At 43.6% G+C, this 16,566-nt stretch overlaps 1 protein-coding gene across 3 annotated transcripts in view; it reads right to left on the minus strand.

Moving 5' to 3' along the window:
* vps36 (vacuolar protein sorting 36 homolog) overlaps positions 1 to 16,566 on the minus strand; it is a 100,650-nt gene that overhangs the window by 6,497 nt on the left and 77,587 nt on the right. For 2 of the 3 annotated variants that reach the window (XM_085999432.1, XM_085999431.1), the window contains exons 9-11: positions 7,204 to 7,338; positions 3,638 to 3,703; positions 2,786 to 2,850 (exon numbers count right to left, since the gene is read on the minus strand). In XM_085999432.1, coding sequence (XP_085855558.1) covers positions 2,786 to 2,850; positions 3,638 to 3,703; positions 7,204 to 7,338 — 266 coding nt within the window. The remainder of the gene's footprint in view (positions 1 to 2,785; positions 2,851 to 3,637; positions 3,704 to 7,203; positions 7,339 to 16,566) is intronic. The other variant, XM_085999433.1, reaches the window with a different exon arrangement.

Consider the following 16,566-nt stretch of genomic DNA (forward strand, 5'->3'; position numbering starts at 1 on the left):
TTGTTGCTGCTCTTTTGCTTCAGCAGATAACTGGGAGTCTGTCAAATAAGCGCCGATCTCATGGAGGTGAATGAGACTAGGATGCACCAGCCGAGTGCTCATTGAGAAGACGGGATTATTGTTTTCAAATTTCCAAGTTGCCTCCTACTTGCAAATTTCCGATACTACGGCATCATTGCTTTGGCTAGTGTATTATGGGGCAATTTTAGCAAATGCTGCCAAGTAGACAGCAAAATCAAAACATTGAACTTCGAGCTTGACGCGATGCTGAGCTCTTCTTCCATTGGCTTCACCTCCACGCCCATTTCTTTGGCCAGGAGTCTTCCCTGAACAGTGGGCCCTTTCTCCAGTCTTCAGAATTCTCGTTCTATCTGGACCACTCCCTCTAGCCTCTTATCCTCTCTTGACCTTTTCATTGGGAACTGCCGGCGTGACATCGACTGTCTCATTTTCTCTACTCCCCTCACTCACTCTAACCTACCACCCTATGAACCTGCAACAACTCCGTTCTTTCAGGTCCAACCCTAACATTGTCATTAAGCATGCTGACAAGGGTGGCGCTGTTGTCGTTTGGTGAACTGACCTCTCTACCTTGCAGAGGCTGAACACTAACTCTGACACCTCCTCCTACTTCCCCCATACCACTACCCCACCACTGAACATCAAGTCATTGTTTCCCAGACCGTCACTGCCTTCATCTCCTCTGGAGATCTTCCCCCCCCCCCCCGCCCCGCCGACTGCCTCCAATCTCATAGTTCCCCAACCCCACACAGCCTGCTTCTAATTCCTTCGCAAGATCCACAACCAGGACTATCCTGGTAGGCCAATCGTTTCAGCCTGTTTTTGCCCCATGGAACTTAATTCTTCCTATCTCGACTATTTTTTCTCCCCTTGTCCAGTGTCTTTCAACCTACAGCCGCGACTCTTCCGATGCCCTCTGCCACTTTAACAGTTTCAAGTTTCCTGGCCCTAACCACCTCCTTTTCACCATGGACGTCCAGTCCCTTTACATCTCCATCCCCCACCAGTACAGCCCGAGGGCCCGCCGCTTCTTCCTTGAACGGAGGCCGAACCAGTCCCCATCCACCACCACCCTCCTCCGCCTGGCTGGACTTGTCCTTACATTGAACAACTTTTCCTTTGACTCCACTCACTTCCTCCAAATAAAAGGTGTCACTAAGGGAACCCAAATGGGTCCCAGCTATGCTTGCCTTTTTGTGGGATACGTGGAACATCCTTTGTTCCAGTCCTACTCAGGATCCCTCCCTCAGCTCTTTTTCCGGTACATTGATGGCTGTATCGGTGCCACTTCCTGCTCTCGTCCCGAACTGAAAGATGTCATAACTTTGCTTCTAGTTTCCACCCCTCCCTCGCCTTCACATGGTCCATCTCTGACTTTTCCCTTCCTTGACTTCTCTATCTCGATTTCTGGGGATAGGCTGTCAAACAATATCTAGTATAAGCCCACTGACTCCCACAGCTACCTTGATTACACTTCCTCCTGCCCCGCTTCCTATAAGGACTCTATTCCATTCTCCCAGTTTCCCTGTCTCCGTCGCATCAGTTCTGATGATGCCACCTTCCACAACAGTGCTTCTGATATTTCTTCCTTTTTCCTCAACCGATGATTGTCCTCCACTGTGGTTGACAAGGCCCTCGACCGTGTATGTCCTATTTCCTGCACTTCTGCCTTCACCCCTTTCCCTCCCAGATTTATAATAAGTATTTGCCACAATTAATCATTTTCTAGCATTGAGGAAATATCTCAATGATCCATAGTACAACCCATATTTTCTGAACAGAATGATTATCTTGTTTCAATTTTTTTTTAAATTTGTTCCTGGGATGTGGGCATCGCTGGCAAGGCCAGCATTTATTGCCCATCCCCAATTGCCGTTGAGAAGGTGGTGGTGAGCCGCCTTCTTGAACCGCTGCAGTCCGTGCGGTGAAGGTACTCCCACAGTGCTGTTAGGGAGGGAGTTCCAGGATTTTGACCCAGCAACGATGAAGGAACGGCGATATATTTCCAAGTCAGGATGGTGTGTAACTTGGAGGGGAACTCGCAGGTGATGGTGTTCCCATGCACCTGCTGCCCTTGTCCTTCTAGGTGGTAGAGGTCGCGGGTTTGGGAGGCGCTGTCAAAGAAGCCTTGGCGAGTTGCTGCAGTGCATCTTGTAGATGGTACACACTGCAGCCACGGTGCGCTGGTGGCGGAGGGAGTGAATGTTTAAGATGGTGGTTGGGGTGCCAATCAAGCGGGCTGCTTTGTCTTGGATGTTATTGAGCTTCTTGAGTGTTGTTGGAGCTGCACTCATCCAGGCAAGTGGAGAGTATTCCATCACACTCCTGACTTGTGCCTTGTAGATGGTGGAAAGGCTTTGGGGAGTCAGATGCGGAGACACTCTCCGCAGAATACCCAGCGCCTCTGACCTGCTCTTGTAGCCACAGTATTTATGTGGCTGGTCCAGTTAAGTTTCTGGCCAATGGTGACCTCCAGGGTGTTGATGGTGGGGGATTCAGCGATGGTTTAAAAAGAAATGCGCCCACTGAATTCATCTGTTGAACATACAGTCCCACTTCAAGGTAATACTGCTTTCATTGGTGCCGCGATATAAAACAGAGTATGCAAAATATATATGCGAGAAACTAAGTTGATCTAACGCAGGATATGTGGAGTCATAAAGCTCAATCTAAAATTGGAAAATAAATATCCCTCCCGATGACATTATGACATATTATGCACATGTATGTGAGAAACTGGTATAAATCTTATATGTCTACTTGCCTCATTGGTAGCTTCAGTGCCTCAAACATTTTGCAAGCATTCACTAAATCTTCTGGTGAGAGAAGCTAATGGAAACAAAACATAATAATTAGAATATTTTTTGTAAAGGAGTTGTTACAAATAGCAAAGGCTGTTAAAAATAAAAGTGGAAAAAATTTTCTTGCATTACATTTAAAAAAAAAAGTAGACAGCAAAATTAAAACACTGACAAGTGTGAAACACTGAATTTTGAGCTCACAAAATAGTAATTGATATTTGAACATTTACATTTGGCACACTCTAGATACCTAGTTCAACTAGTTTTCCAATTTAAAGCACCCATGCACCAGTCCACCCTGACTTCCTCCAGATGGTGTATTCCCAATAATGTCAGAAGAGATACCTTGTAAAGGTGAGGCATCTTGTTGACTGGAGGAAGGGAAACTATGGGTGGAACTTGCAACTTCAGCAGGGATGCAAAACTGGCTACAATGGAAAAGAAATCGGGCGGGGTGCAGAACGGGTGGCCTCTCTGATACCATCAGTTTTACGCCCTGTTGAACTTGAAAGTTCCACTCCATGTCTTTCACCATTTAAGCACACTGCTGGCTGACCAAGAACAAGAAATGTGGAGAGAAGTGGAAGTGTATGTTAATGGCCTGCCCTCAGTCATTTGCCACACTTCCCAGTCCCATAACTGTCCTTTAATCAGCTTCAGAGTGAAGTCTGCAATCAATCTGTCCTGAATATTAATACTCGTGTCCAAAAGCTAATGCCAGTTTTAGCCTGTTCCACTTTACACCTCGAAGCTAAATTTGATCTGTTTTACATCTATGTGAACACGAGAAAGCTATTCACACATTGTGCCATTACCTCCATTCCTCGAGCTCGGTTTGTCAAGCAATAGACCTCTGTCAGTGCCATCATTCCACCTTGTTCCTGTCAAAGTTTAAGTGATTTAAAAATCTTTTCATGCAAAATAGAAGTTGTGCACATTTTTCTTATGACAAAGTGATAATGCAAAATGCCTCCAGTTTTCCTGTTAATGTAACGTTCATCAAATTAAAAGGCTGCTTTGGCATGTTTAAAACATAGTTTCTTTTAACAGGAACACTTTAAGTTCACAAAATTAAATTTCATCATACTAGTGGATGTTCCATGGCAGTCACAGTAATTAGGAGGAAATGCTACTTACTGGAGGAGTAGCATTATACTGTGTAACTCACAATTTATTTTTCTGCTACTAAGACGGAACTGTGTGTAACCTTACCGATCGTTTTAAGGCTCGAGGTCAAATTGCTGCAAACAGGCAAATCCTCGAATAAATGAGAGGGTAATTGTTTCTCGGTAGATTGGTAGTATTTATAAATCCCTGGCTCCACTCCAAGGTTAGAAAAACTAACAGGAAATAACTGGGGCTCTTTTCTTTTTAATGTATTACAAAGGCAAACATTTTAAAAATAAATACGAGGCTCTGAAGTGTGACATCTGTATGCTATACACAAGACATCTAGGCCTGGACTTTCCGCCCGCCCCCATTGAATTTTTGGAAGAGTTAAGGTGACACGAGGGCAGAAAAGTGCTCAGGGACATGCCGTACATATACAGATGGGCTTATGTCAATGAGATGGAATATTACATGGCAGTCTTTTAAGTACAGCAACACTGCACCATTAAAACACAATGCATTATTTTGTGTCTCTCTCTCGGATGGCTAGAAAGCCTAATTGATGTTAATTAAACACTGGGTGAATTCATATGCAGGATTAGTTATCAGCTTGGAGACATTATGGCTGCAGTATTTTCAATTGCTATAGTTTATCTGTATGTTCCAAATGACTGCTTTTATCTCTTTATACTGTTTCCAAGTGCAACACAGAAGCTTGCTTTAGACATCTGAATCGCTATGAACCATCTGAAGCATGAAAGTCAGAAATTGTGTATATTAGTAAAACATTTTCAATTACCACTTTTAAGTTTGTATAATTTGTTTTGAAAATATCTCTGAAATACCTCAGGACTTTTTTCTGTATCAAAAGGCACTATAACTGCAACTTGTTGTAGTGCAGTGTTGTCCAATAGAAATTGCCGACTAGCCACAGATATGGCTATGGCGACACATGCATTAATTTTAGTAAAAGATGCTGTACTCATTACTCATGCAATACAGGTCAATGTACTTCCAGTGTGTATATTTACTTAACAAACACCTACCACTATTCAGTAACCAAGGAAATAAAGCACTCGCAATGATCAAAAAACACTCTGCTTTTCTTACTAGTTTACCAACAAACCCACAAAAAGGTTAAAGTACGCATGCATACGCTGTGCAAATGATTATTGTGAGCATATGCTCAACAAGTGTCTATTACTCATTTTTTATTTACTAATCAGAAATGCAATTAGCAACATCTGGATTTCCAATTAGCCACATATGGCTAGTGGCTAACGTAATAGACCACACTGTAGTAATGGACCTCCCATACCATTGTTTATGTGGAGTTGGAGAATAGCCTTTTTCATAACAACACTGTCATGCTATGTATCATCGTCAGTGTCACTTATTTATGTTGACTGAATAAATCAAATTGCATTACAGGTTATTAATCCCTTATCCGAAACCCTTGGGGCCAGATGTGTTTCGGAATTTGGAATTTTTCGGATTTCAGAACGGTAGGGGTATCTGCAGCTCTGACATTTTCACAGTGAAATTAAACTCAAAATCACAAAATAACAAAAAATATCAGAGCAGCAGACGCACGTGTGACTGGTAGCAGCGCTGAGACACAACTGACGCCTCACACCTGCGTGGGTCAAGCATCGGCTGCTTCGGGTCATGTTTGGCGCCACTCGGGTCATGTCGTGCACACGGGTGACGCTCCACGAAAAAACTTTCGGTTTTCAGAGCTTTTCGAATAAGGGATTGTGGACCTGTATCACATTGTATTCTGGTGAAATTCCAGAACACTTCACTTTTCCATGGAAATTGTAAATCCATCACTTTGATTTTTTTATATGTTGCTTTAATACAGATTTCAATTTTTATCACTTACCTTTTCTAAAGCCCAGGATACGCAGGAAAATGGTAGGCAAGATGTAGCATCTTGGAAGTAAGCATGTGTTTGTTAAGCAACACTGTTGAGGTGGCAAAGGGTGGGATTTAGGAGCATTAGGGTGGGGCCTGGGTTTTTGTAGAAGTGGGGTGGCTTAGGATTGGTCGTATTGATGTGGGGATGCTCGAACTGGTGGGGTGGGGTTGGTACGATATACAGATTCTGCAGAATTGTATGGGGAGTTTAGGGGAGGTACTGGAGTTTGTGTGCTCTGTGGGTGCGGCAGTACTGGGGGCTGGAAGGATTGTGGGATCTGGCAGTACTGAGGGCGGGGGAAGCTACAAGGACCCTAGGGTTTAGCGTGGTGCATCCGTCAGGTATAATTAGCTGGGGTCCCAGAACTTGGAAATACTGAGATGGTCCTGGGATCTGGGAGTATTGACAAGGAACTCTTGGTAAGTGGAGGTGGTCCCAGGGTCTGAAAGTACTCCAGAGAAGTGTTGAGCTGAGAAGCCTGTTTTTTGTTTTTTGAAGCACTTAATGTGCTTATATAAAATTATACGTGTGTGTATAAACATACAAACCAGACTGTTTGCAACTTTGGCGTCTTATTTGACCGTGTGCTGAGCTTCCAACCTCATATCCTCTCCGTTAGAAAGACCTAGTCCTACTTCAGCCCAACTGCTGCTGAAACACTCATCCAAACTTGTGTTGCTTAACTATTACAATCCTCTTCTGACCTTCCCGCATCTTCCACCCTACATATACCTGAACTCATCAAAACTCTGCTGCTCGTGTCCTAGGTTGCGTCAAGTCCTGTTCACCCGTCACCCCTATGCTTGCTGACCTACACTGGCTCCCGGTCCACCAAAACCTCGATTTTAAAAGGATCATCCTTGTGTTGAAATCGCTCCATGGCCTCGCCCCTCTCTGTAACCTCCTCCAACCCTGCAACCCTCTGAGAACTCTGGCCTCTTGTTCATCCCCCACTTCCTTCACCCCAGCATGACAGTCGTGCCTTCAGCTGTCTGGGCCCAAAGCTCTGAAATTTCCTCCCTAAACTTCTCCACCTCTCTCTCCTCCTTTAAGACGTTCCTTAAATGCTACTCCTTTGACCAAGTTTTTAGTCACCCATCCTAATAGCTTCTTATTTGGCTTGGTGTCAATTTTATGTTTGATAAACACTCTTTGGGACGTTTTTACATTAAAGACACTATATAAATGCAAGTTGTCCTTCTAATATAGTTATGTGCCTAGTTTACAATTGTGAACGACTACATTTTTAGTTTAGTCCAAGCCCACAATACTTTCATTTGAAATTCAGGTATCACTATATAGAATATTGATCATGGGGCTGAGAAAAAGCAACTAAGGAGAATCATTTACCTCTAATGGTGCTTGCAACATTCCTGCCAGCTGTTTAGCCAACTGCATATGGTAATGTGTTCCAGATCCATGCGTTTCTCTGGTAACTGGATTAGCTATACCCATGCTCAGCAAATAGGACTTGAAACGAATAGTCTGTGCAACAGAGAATACATGTCTTTTAGTTTCACAACATATAAAAAATACATTATTTTTAATCCGATGTTTCACATAACATAACTGGATGAAATCAGCAGATGGATAAAACTCCATAAAAGTTTTTAAAAGTATATATTTCGGGGAAAAAACTATGGGGTTCAGCTGGCATAAGAAACAGTGGAAATCTGAGCTAGCAAGCTACTGGTTCATGCCAGCCTAGATTTATTAATCTAGCAATTCTCACACACAGTTGAATTTTGACTATGAAATAGGACATTTAATTTTTAGCCAGAGACCTGATAATCACGAAATTCAAACAAACCAAACCACATCATCTTGCAAGAATGAAGTACAACTACACTGCAAGGTAACTGTTGTCTGTGGAGATCAGCAAGCCAGGATTGAATAGTAAAGAAGTGAGAATAGGTGAGTATTTTTGAGTTTTGCACAATTACTTTAGAGAGTAATGAAGTATATATGCAAAAAATTCACTTCAAAAACTAGATTGGTGAGATGGAGTTCATAATAGGGTAAATTACACATGATACATGGAAAAAGCAAGCCTGCTGGGCCAAATGCCTTTTCTTGCATATTTTCTTATTTATGAAGGAATCTATTTTACATGCGGCATCAGCAGCGGCGGGAGGCGGAGAGGAGCGGCAGAGCGACTACAAAAGGCCCCAGAGGCTCAGGTAGGCCTCAGTGCGGCATCGGCAGCGGAGAGGAGCGGCAGAGCGACTACAAAAGGCTCCAGAGGCTCAGGTAGGCCTCAGTGCGGCATCAGCAGCGGCGGGAGGCGGAGAGGAGCGGCAGAGCGACTACAAAAGGCTCCAGAGGCTCAGGTAGGTCTCACAAATCTCCAATCTCAGGCAAGGAGAGGTGTAAAAAGTATTCAAGGTGTGACGTCACCACAAAACAGGTAGGTGATTGGTTGGAGTATTTCTCTCGTTTTAAAACTTTAAGTCTGTGGTTTATAGTTTTTAAGGTTGCTGTGGTGTACCAGGGATAGTTTGTAAACCAGGGCCCTTAAATATATTTAACTGTAGTGAAATTGGTGGGATTCATTTAATTTTAATTAGTTAAAGGGTAAGTGCGAGTCATCAAAGAGTGCTGTGAGTTTGGGTAAGAGTGAGAATTCTTTAATTGTTATTTCTCTAAATCATTCTTGATAAGATTACTTTAAGCAGTTTAAGTAAAGGGGAAAAGTTAAATATTTGGGATTCTGTTGGTTTAAGAAGAGTAAAACAAGGTTACACTGCAGTAGGAGTAAATTGGCACAGCAGGCAGTGGAAACCAGTTTTCTAACCAATCAGCAGGGGTGACTCATTTGGCTGTAAACAAACAAACAGTATAAAAAGACCAGTCCTAGTGCGAGCAAGCACTGAGTGCGAGTCATCAAAGAGTGCCGTGAGTTAGGGTAAGTGGGGTGTTAGGTGCTCTTTTCAAACTTTAACTCTGTGGGTTGTAGTTAATAAGGAGTGTCTGGTGCAGAGTGACTGTTGGTAAACCATTTAACTGGTGTAACTAGAGGGATTGATTTAATTTAAATCCAATTAATTAAAGGGGATACTAGCGTCTAAAATCGGGCAGAGGGTGTCCATAACTAACAATAAAAAATTTAATTAATTACATAGAATGGAGCAGGTGATGTGTTACTGTTGCGAGATGTGGGAGCCGGTGAACCCCATTGAGGCTCACGGTGATTACGTCTGTGACAAGTGTCTGCTGCTACAGGAACTCCAGCTCCGTGTTGATGAGCTGGAGCCTGAGCTTCAGACACTGTGACACATCAGGGAGGGGGAGAAGGACCTGGACTCTGTATCAGGAGGTGGTCACACCTATGAAGTTAAATAATTCAGATGTAGCCCATGGTCAGGGACAGGACGGTGTGACTACGAGTGAGGCAGGTACGGGGATCCAGGAGGTAGAGCTGGAGGAGCCGCAGCCCTTGCTCTTGACCAACAGGTTCGAGGTTCTTACTCCCGGTGGGGACAGGAGCAGGGACTGCAGGGAGGATGAGCAACCTGGCCACAGCACCGTGGAACAGGGGGCCATTCAAGAGGGGGGAGTAAATAGAAATGTTGTAGTGGTAGTGAATAGTATTATTAGGGGGAAAAAACAGGACCTCAAAGGTAGTAATCTCAGGATTGCTACCAGTGCCACGTGCTAGTCAGAGTAGAAATAGAAGGATACTTCAGATGAATACGTGGCTAGAGGAATGGTGCCAGGGGGAGGGATTCAAGTTCCTGGGACATTGGAACCGGTTCTGGGTGAGGTGGGACCAGTTCAAACCAGACGGTTTGCACCTGGGCAGGGCTGGAACCAATGTCCTAGGGGGAGTGTTTGCTAGAGCTGTGGGGGAGGGTTTAAACTAAAATGGCAGGGGGTTGGGAACCTGAGCAGGGAGACAGAGGAAAGGGAAACAAGGATAAAAGCAAAAGATAGGAAGGAGAAAAAAAGTGTCAGTCACAGAAATCAACGGTTTAAATCAAACATGGCCACAGTAAATAATAATTCTAATAGGTCTAAGAGCATTAAAAAAACAAGCCTGAAGGCTTTGTGTCTTAATGCGAGGAGCATTTGTAATAAGGTGGATGAATTGGCTGCGCAAATAGAAGTAAACAAATACGATTTGGTTGGGATTACGGAAACGTGGCTCAAGGAAAGCCAGGACTGGGAACTCAACATCCAGGGGTATTCGATATTCAGGAAAGATAGGCAAAAAGGAAAGGGAGGTGGGGTAGCATTACTGGTTAAAGAAGGGATTAACACAATTGTAATGAAGGATATTAGCTCTGATGAGGTGGAATCTGTATGGATAGAATTGAGAAATACTAAGGGGAAAAAAACGTTAGTGGGAGTGGTTTATAGACCTCCAAACAGTAAGGCGGAGGTTGGGGATGGCATTAAAAGAGAAACTAAAGAAGCGTGCAATAAGGGCACAGCAGTCATCATGGGTGACTTTAATCTACATATAGATTGGGCCAACCAAATGAGTAACAATACTGTGGAGGAGGAATTCCTGGAGTGTTTACGGGATGGTTTCCTGGACCAATATGTCGAGGAACCAACCAGAGATCAGGCCATCTTAGACTGGGTATTATGTAACGAGAAAGGATTAATTAGCAATCTTGTTGTAAGAGGCCCCTTGGGTCGGAGCGATCATAATATGATCAAATTCTTCATTAAGATGGAGAATGAAGTAGTTGACTCGGAGACTAGGGTCCTCAATTTAAATAAAGGAAACTACGATGGTCTGAGGAGCGAGTTGGGTAGGATTGATTGGGGAATGGCACTCAAAGGGTTGACGGTGGATAGGCAATGGCAAACATTCAAACACCGAATGGATGAACTACAGAATTTGTTCATCCCAGTTTGGCATAAAAATAAAAAAAAGGTGACCCAACCGTGGCTAATAAGGGAAATTAGGGATAGCATAAGGTCCAAGGAGAGGGCATATAAATTGGCCAGAAAAAGCAATAATCCTGAGGATTGGGAGCAGTTTAGGATTCAACAGAGGACAAAGGGATTAATTAAGAAAGGGAAAATAGAATATGAGAGTAAGCTTGCAGAGAACATAAAAACTGACTGTAAAAGCTTTTATAGATATGTGAAGAGAAAAAGATTGGTGAAGTCAAGCATAGGTCCCTTGCAGTCAGAATCGGGGGAATTTATAATGGGGAACAAAGAAATGGCAGACCAACTAAATACATATTTTGGTTCTGTCTTCACAAAGGAGGACACAAATAACCTCCGAGATGCCGGGGAACATAGGGTCTGATGAAAGGGTGGAACTGAAAGAAATCAGTATTTGTAGGGAAATGGTGTTAGGAAAATTGATGGGACTGAAGGCCGATAAATCCCCAGGGCCTGATAATCTACATCCCAGGGTACTTAAGGAAGTGGCCCTAGAAATAGTAGATGCATTGCTGGTCATCTTCCAGAACTCGATAGACTCTGGAACGGTACCCATGGATTGGCGGGTAGCTAATGTTAACCCACTATTCAAAAAAGGTGGTAGAGAAAAGGCGGGGAATTATAGACCGATAAGCTTGACATCGGTAGTGGGGAAAATGCTAGAGTCCATTATAAAAGATGTAATAGCAGAGCACTTGGAAAGCAGTGACTGGATCGGACAAAGTCAACATGGATTTACAAAAGGTAAATCATGCTTGACTAATCTACTGGAATTTTTTGAGGATGTAACTGGTAAAATAGATAAGGGAGAACCAGTGGATGTGGTGTATTTGGACTTTCAGAAGGCTTTCGATAAGGTCCCGCATAAGAGATTAGCGTGCAAAATTAAGGCACATGGGATTGGGGGCAAGGTATTGACTTGGATAAAGAACTGGTTGGTGGACAGAAAGCAAAGAGTTGGAATAAACGGGTCGTTTTCTGAGTGGCAGGCAGTGACTAGTGGGGTACCGCAAGGATCGGTCCTAGGACCCCAGCTGTTCACAATATATATTAATGATCTGGACGAGGGAATTGGATGTAATATCTCCAAATTTGCAGACGACACAAAGCTGGGTGGGAGGGTATGCTGTGAGGAGGATGTCGTGAAACTCCAGCACGATTTGGACAGGTTGGGTGATTGGGCAGAAACATGGCAAATGCACTATAATGTGGATAAATGTGAGGTTATCCACTTTGGTGGCAAAAACAGGAAGGCAGATGATTATTTGAATGGTAATAGATTGGGAGAAGGGGAAGTGCAAAGAGACCTGGGTGTTCTTGTGCACCAGTCGCTGAAGGTAAGCATGCAGGTGCAGCAGGCGGTTAAGAAGGCAAATGGTATGTTGGCCTTCGTAGCAAGAGGGTTCGAGTATAAGAACAAGGATGTCTTGCTGCAGTTGTACAGGGCCTTGGTGAGACCGCACCTTGAGTATTGTGTGCAGTTTTGGTCGCCTTACCTGAGGAAGGACGTTCTTGCCATGGAAGGAGTGCAGCGAAGATTCACCAGGCTGATACCTGGGATGGCAGGAATGACGTATGAGGAGAGATTGTGTCGATTGGGCTTATACTCACTGGAGTTTAGAAGATTGAGAGGTGATCTCATCGAAACCTATAAAATTCTGTCAGGCCTTGACAGACTAGATGCAGGAAGGATGTTTCTGATGGCCGGGGAGTCCAGAACCAGGGGTCATAGTCTAAGGGTAAGGGGTAAGCCATTTAGGACTGAAATAAGGAGGAATTTCTTCACCCAGAGAGTGGGGAACCTGTGGAATTCTCTGCCACAGAGGGCGGTGGAGGCCAGTTCATTAAGTATATTCAAGAAAGGGTTGGATATATTTCTTAAGGCTAAAGGGATCAAGGGATATGGGGAGAAGGCAGGGACCGGGTACTGAATTTGGATGATCAGCCATGATCTCATTGAAGGGCGGAGCAGGCTCGAAGGGCCGAATGGCCTACACCTGCTCATATCTTCTATGTTTCTATGACAGAGTTCTCTGCAGCCGAGAGCGAGAGTCCCGAAGGCTGTGTTGCCTACCCGGTGCCAGGGTTAAGGACATCTCCTCTGGGCTGGAAAGAAACTTGCAGTGGGAGGGGGTGGATCCAGTTGTCGTGGTCCATGTTGGTACAAACGACGTAGATAGGACTAGGAAGCCGGTTCTGTTAAAGGAGTATGAGCAGCTAGGGGTCAAATTAAAAAACAGAACCTCAAGGGTAATAATCTCTGGATTATTGCCTGAGCCACGAGCGAATTTGGCTAGGACAAATAAAATTAGAGAGTTAAATGCGTGGCTCAAAGACTGCTGTGGGAGAAATGGGTTCTGCTTCCTGGGACACTGGCACCAGTACTGGGGCAGGAGGGAGCTGTTCCGTTGGGACGGGCTTCACTTGGCCAGTGCTGGGACTAGAGTCCTGGCGGATCATATAACTAGGGCTGTAGAGAGGGCTTTAAACTAACTAGTGGGGGGGAGGTTCCTAGAGAGCAAATAATAAAAATGACAACAGAGAAGGTCATAGACTTAGGTAGCAGTGGGGGAATTAAAAACCAGAGCGTGTCAGGAAGGGGCAGAAGGTATGCAGTAAAAGGTAAAGTCATAAAAAGGGCAAAAGCAGGAACTAAGTGTCACAAAACATATTTGAAAGTTCTCTATCTGAATGCACGTAGCATTCGTAACAAAATAGACGAGTTAATGGCACAAATAACTACATATGGGTATGATCTTGTGGCCATTACAGAAACATGGCTGCAGGGTGACAATGCCTGGGAATTAAACATACCAGGTTATTTAACGATCAGGAAGGAAGGGGAGGTGGGGTGGCTATGTTAATAAAGGAAGGAATCACTGTAATACAGAGAAATGATATTGGGTCAAAAGATCAGGATAATGAAACAGTTTGGGTGGAGGTAAGGAATAATAAGGGGAAAAAAACACTAGTGGGCGTAGTCTATAGGCCTCCGAACAGTTGCAACTCTGTTGGACGGAGTATCAATCAGGAAATAGTTGAGGCTGGTAATAAGGGAGCATCTATAATTATGGGGGATTTTAACTATCATATTAATTGGACAAATCAAATTGGGCAGGGCTGCCTTGAGGATGAGTTCATTGAGTGTATTAGGGATGGGTTTCTTGAGCAGTATGTAACTGAACCGACCAGGGGGCAAGCAACCTTAGAGCTGGTCCTGTGTAACGAGACAGGATTAATTAAAAATGTCCTAGTAAAGGATCCCCTTGGAATGAGTGACCATAACATGGTTGAATTCCATATTCAATTAGAGGGTGAGAAGGTTGGATCTCAAACAAGCGTGCTAAGCTTGAATAATGGAGGCTATGAAGGTATGAGAGCGGAATTGAGTAGAGTGGATTGGGAAAATAGATTAAAGGGTAAGACGATACATGATCAGTGGTGTACATTTAAGGAGTTATTTTACAACTTCCAAAAAATATATATTCCACTGAGAAAAGGGTGTAAAAGAAAAGACAGCCATCCGTGGCTAAGTAAAGAAATTAAGGATAGTATTCGACTAAAAACAAGGGCATATAAGGTAGCCAAATCTAGTGGGAGGATAGAGGGTTGGGAAAACTTTAAAAGACAGCAAAAAATAACAAAAAGATTGATTAAGAAAGGGAAGATAGATTATGAAAGTAAATGAGCAAAAAATATAAAAACAGATAGTAAGAGTTTTTATAGTTATATAAAAAGAAAAAGGGTGGCTAAAGTAAATGTTGGTCCCTTAGAGGATGAGACTGGGAAATTAATGGTGGGTAATATGGAGATGGCAAAAACACTGAATGAATATTTTGTATCAGTCTTTACAGTACAAGACACTAAGAATATCCCAACACTGGACAAACAGGGGGCTATAGGGGGGGAGGAGCTAAACACGATCAAAATCACTAAGGAAGTGGTATTCGGTAAAATAATGGGACTCAAGGCGGATAAATCACCTGGACCTGATGGCTTACATCCTAGGGTCTTGAGGGAAGTGGCGGTAGGGATTGTGGATGCATTGGTAATAATTTTCCAAAACTCCCTGGACTCAGCAAAGGTCCCGGCAGACTGGAAAACTGCTAATGTAACGCCCTTATTTAAAAAGGGCAGTAGACAGAAGGCTGGAAACTATAGACCGGTTAGCCTAACATCTGTGGTAGGTAAAATATTGGAGTCCATTATTAAGGAGACAGTAAACAGGACATTTGGATAATCATAATTTACTAGGACAAAGTCAGCATGGTTTTATGAAGGGGAAGTCATGTTTGACAAATTTGTTGGAGTTCTTTGAGGAAGTAACATATAGGGTGGATAAAGGGGAACCAGTGGACGTAGTGTATTTAGACTTCCAAAAGGCATTTGACAAGGTGCCACACAAAAGATTATTGCTTAAGATAAAAAATCACGGGATTGGGGGTAATATTCTGGCATGGATAGAGGATTGGCTATCTAACAGAAGGCAGAGAGTTGGGATAAATGGTTCATTCTCGGACTGGCAATCAGTAACTAGTGGTGTTCCGCAGGGGTCAGTGCTGGGTCCCCAACTCTTTACAATCTATATTAACGATTTGGAGGAGGGGACCGAGTGTAACATATCAAAGTTTGCAGATGATACTAAGATGGGAGGGAAAGTAGTGAGTGAAGAGGACATAAAAAACCTGCAAGGGGACATAGACAGGCTAAGTAAGTGGGCAGAGATTTGGCAGATGGAATACAATACTGGAAAGTGTGAGGTTATGCACTTTGGCAGGAAAAATCGTAGAGCAAGTTATTATCTTAATGGCAAGAAACTGGAAAGTACTGAAGTACCAAGGGATCTGGGGGTCCTGGTGCACGAAACTCAAAAGGTTAGTATGCAGGTGCAGCAAGTGATTAAGAAGGCCAATGGAATGTTGGCTTTCATTGCTAGGGGGATAGAATATAAAAATAGGGAGGTATTGCTTCAGTTGTACAAGGTATTGGTGAGACCGCACCTGGAATACTGCATACAGTTTTGGCGTCCATACTTAAGAAAGGACATACTTGCTCTCGAGTCAGTACAAAGAAGGTTCACTCGGTTAATCCCGGGGATGAGGGGATGGACATATGAGGAGAGGTTGAGTAGATTGGGACTCTACTCATTGGAGTTCAGAAGAATGAGAGGCGATCTTATTGAAACATATAAGATTGGGAAGGGGTTGGATCGGGTGGATGCGGGGAGGATGTTTCCGATGGTGGGTGAAACTAGAACTAGGGGGCACAGGCTTAGAATAAGGGGCTGCTCTTTCAAAACTGAGATGAGGAGGAACTACTTCACTCAGAGGGTGGTCGGTCCATGGAATATGCTGCCCCAAAAAGCTGTAGAAGCTACATCATTTCATAAATTTAAAACAGAAATAGACAGTTTCCTAGAAGTAAAGGGAATTAAGGGTTACGGGGAGCAGGCAGGAATTTGGACATGAGTCTAGGTTCGGATCGGTCATGGCCCTGTGGTTAGCGGAGCGGGCCCAGGGGCCGTGTAGCCTGATCCTGCTCCTATTTCGTGTGTCTAATTCTGTTAGATTCAGGAGATGGTTCTGTGATAGTAGATTGGCGGTTAGGATCAGATCAGCCATGATCTTATTGAATGGCGGAGCAGGCTCGAGGGGCCGAATGGCCTACTCCTGCTCCTATTTCTTATGTTCTTATGTAAAATATACACTAAAAGGAAAATAGATTTTCTTCTATTTATTTCATCCGCCTGTAATTTTCATTTGCCTGTAAATATCGTGCTGATTTAAGTGAGAAAAATGGCCGGAACCT

The sequence above is a fragment of the Somniosus microcephalus genome, chromosome 10 (genome assembly GCF_052327205.1).
Source record: "Somniosus microcephalus isolate GS21.2 chromosome 10, FLI_Smic_1.0, whole genome shotgun sequence".
Lineage (NCBI taxonomy): Eukaryota > Metazoa > Chordata > Chondrichthyes > Squaliformes > Somniosidae > Somniosus > Somniosus microcephalus.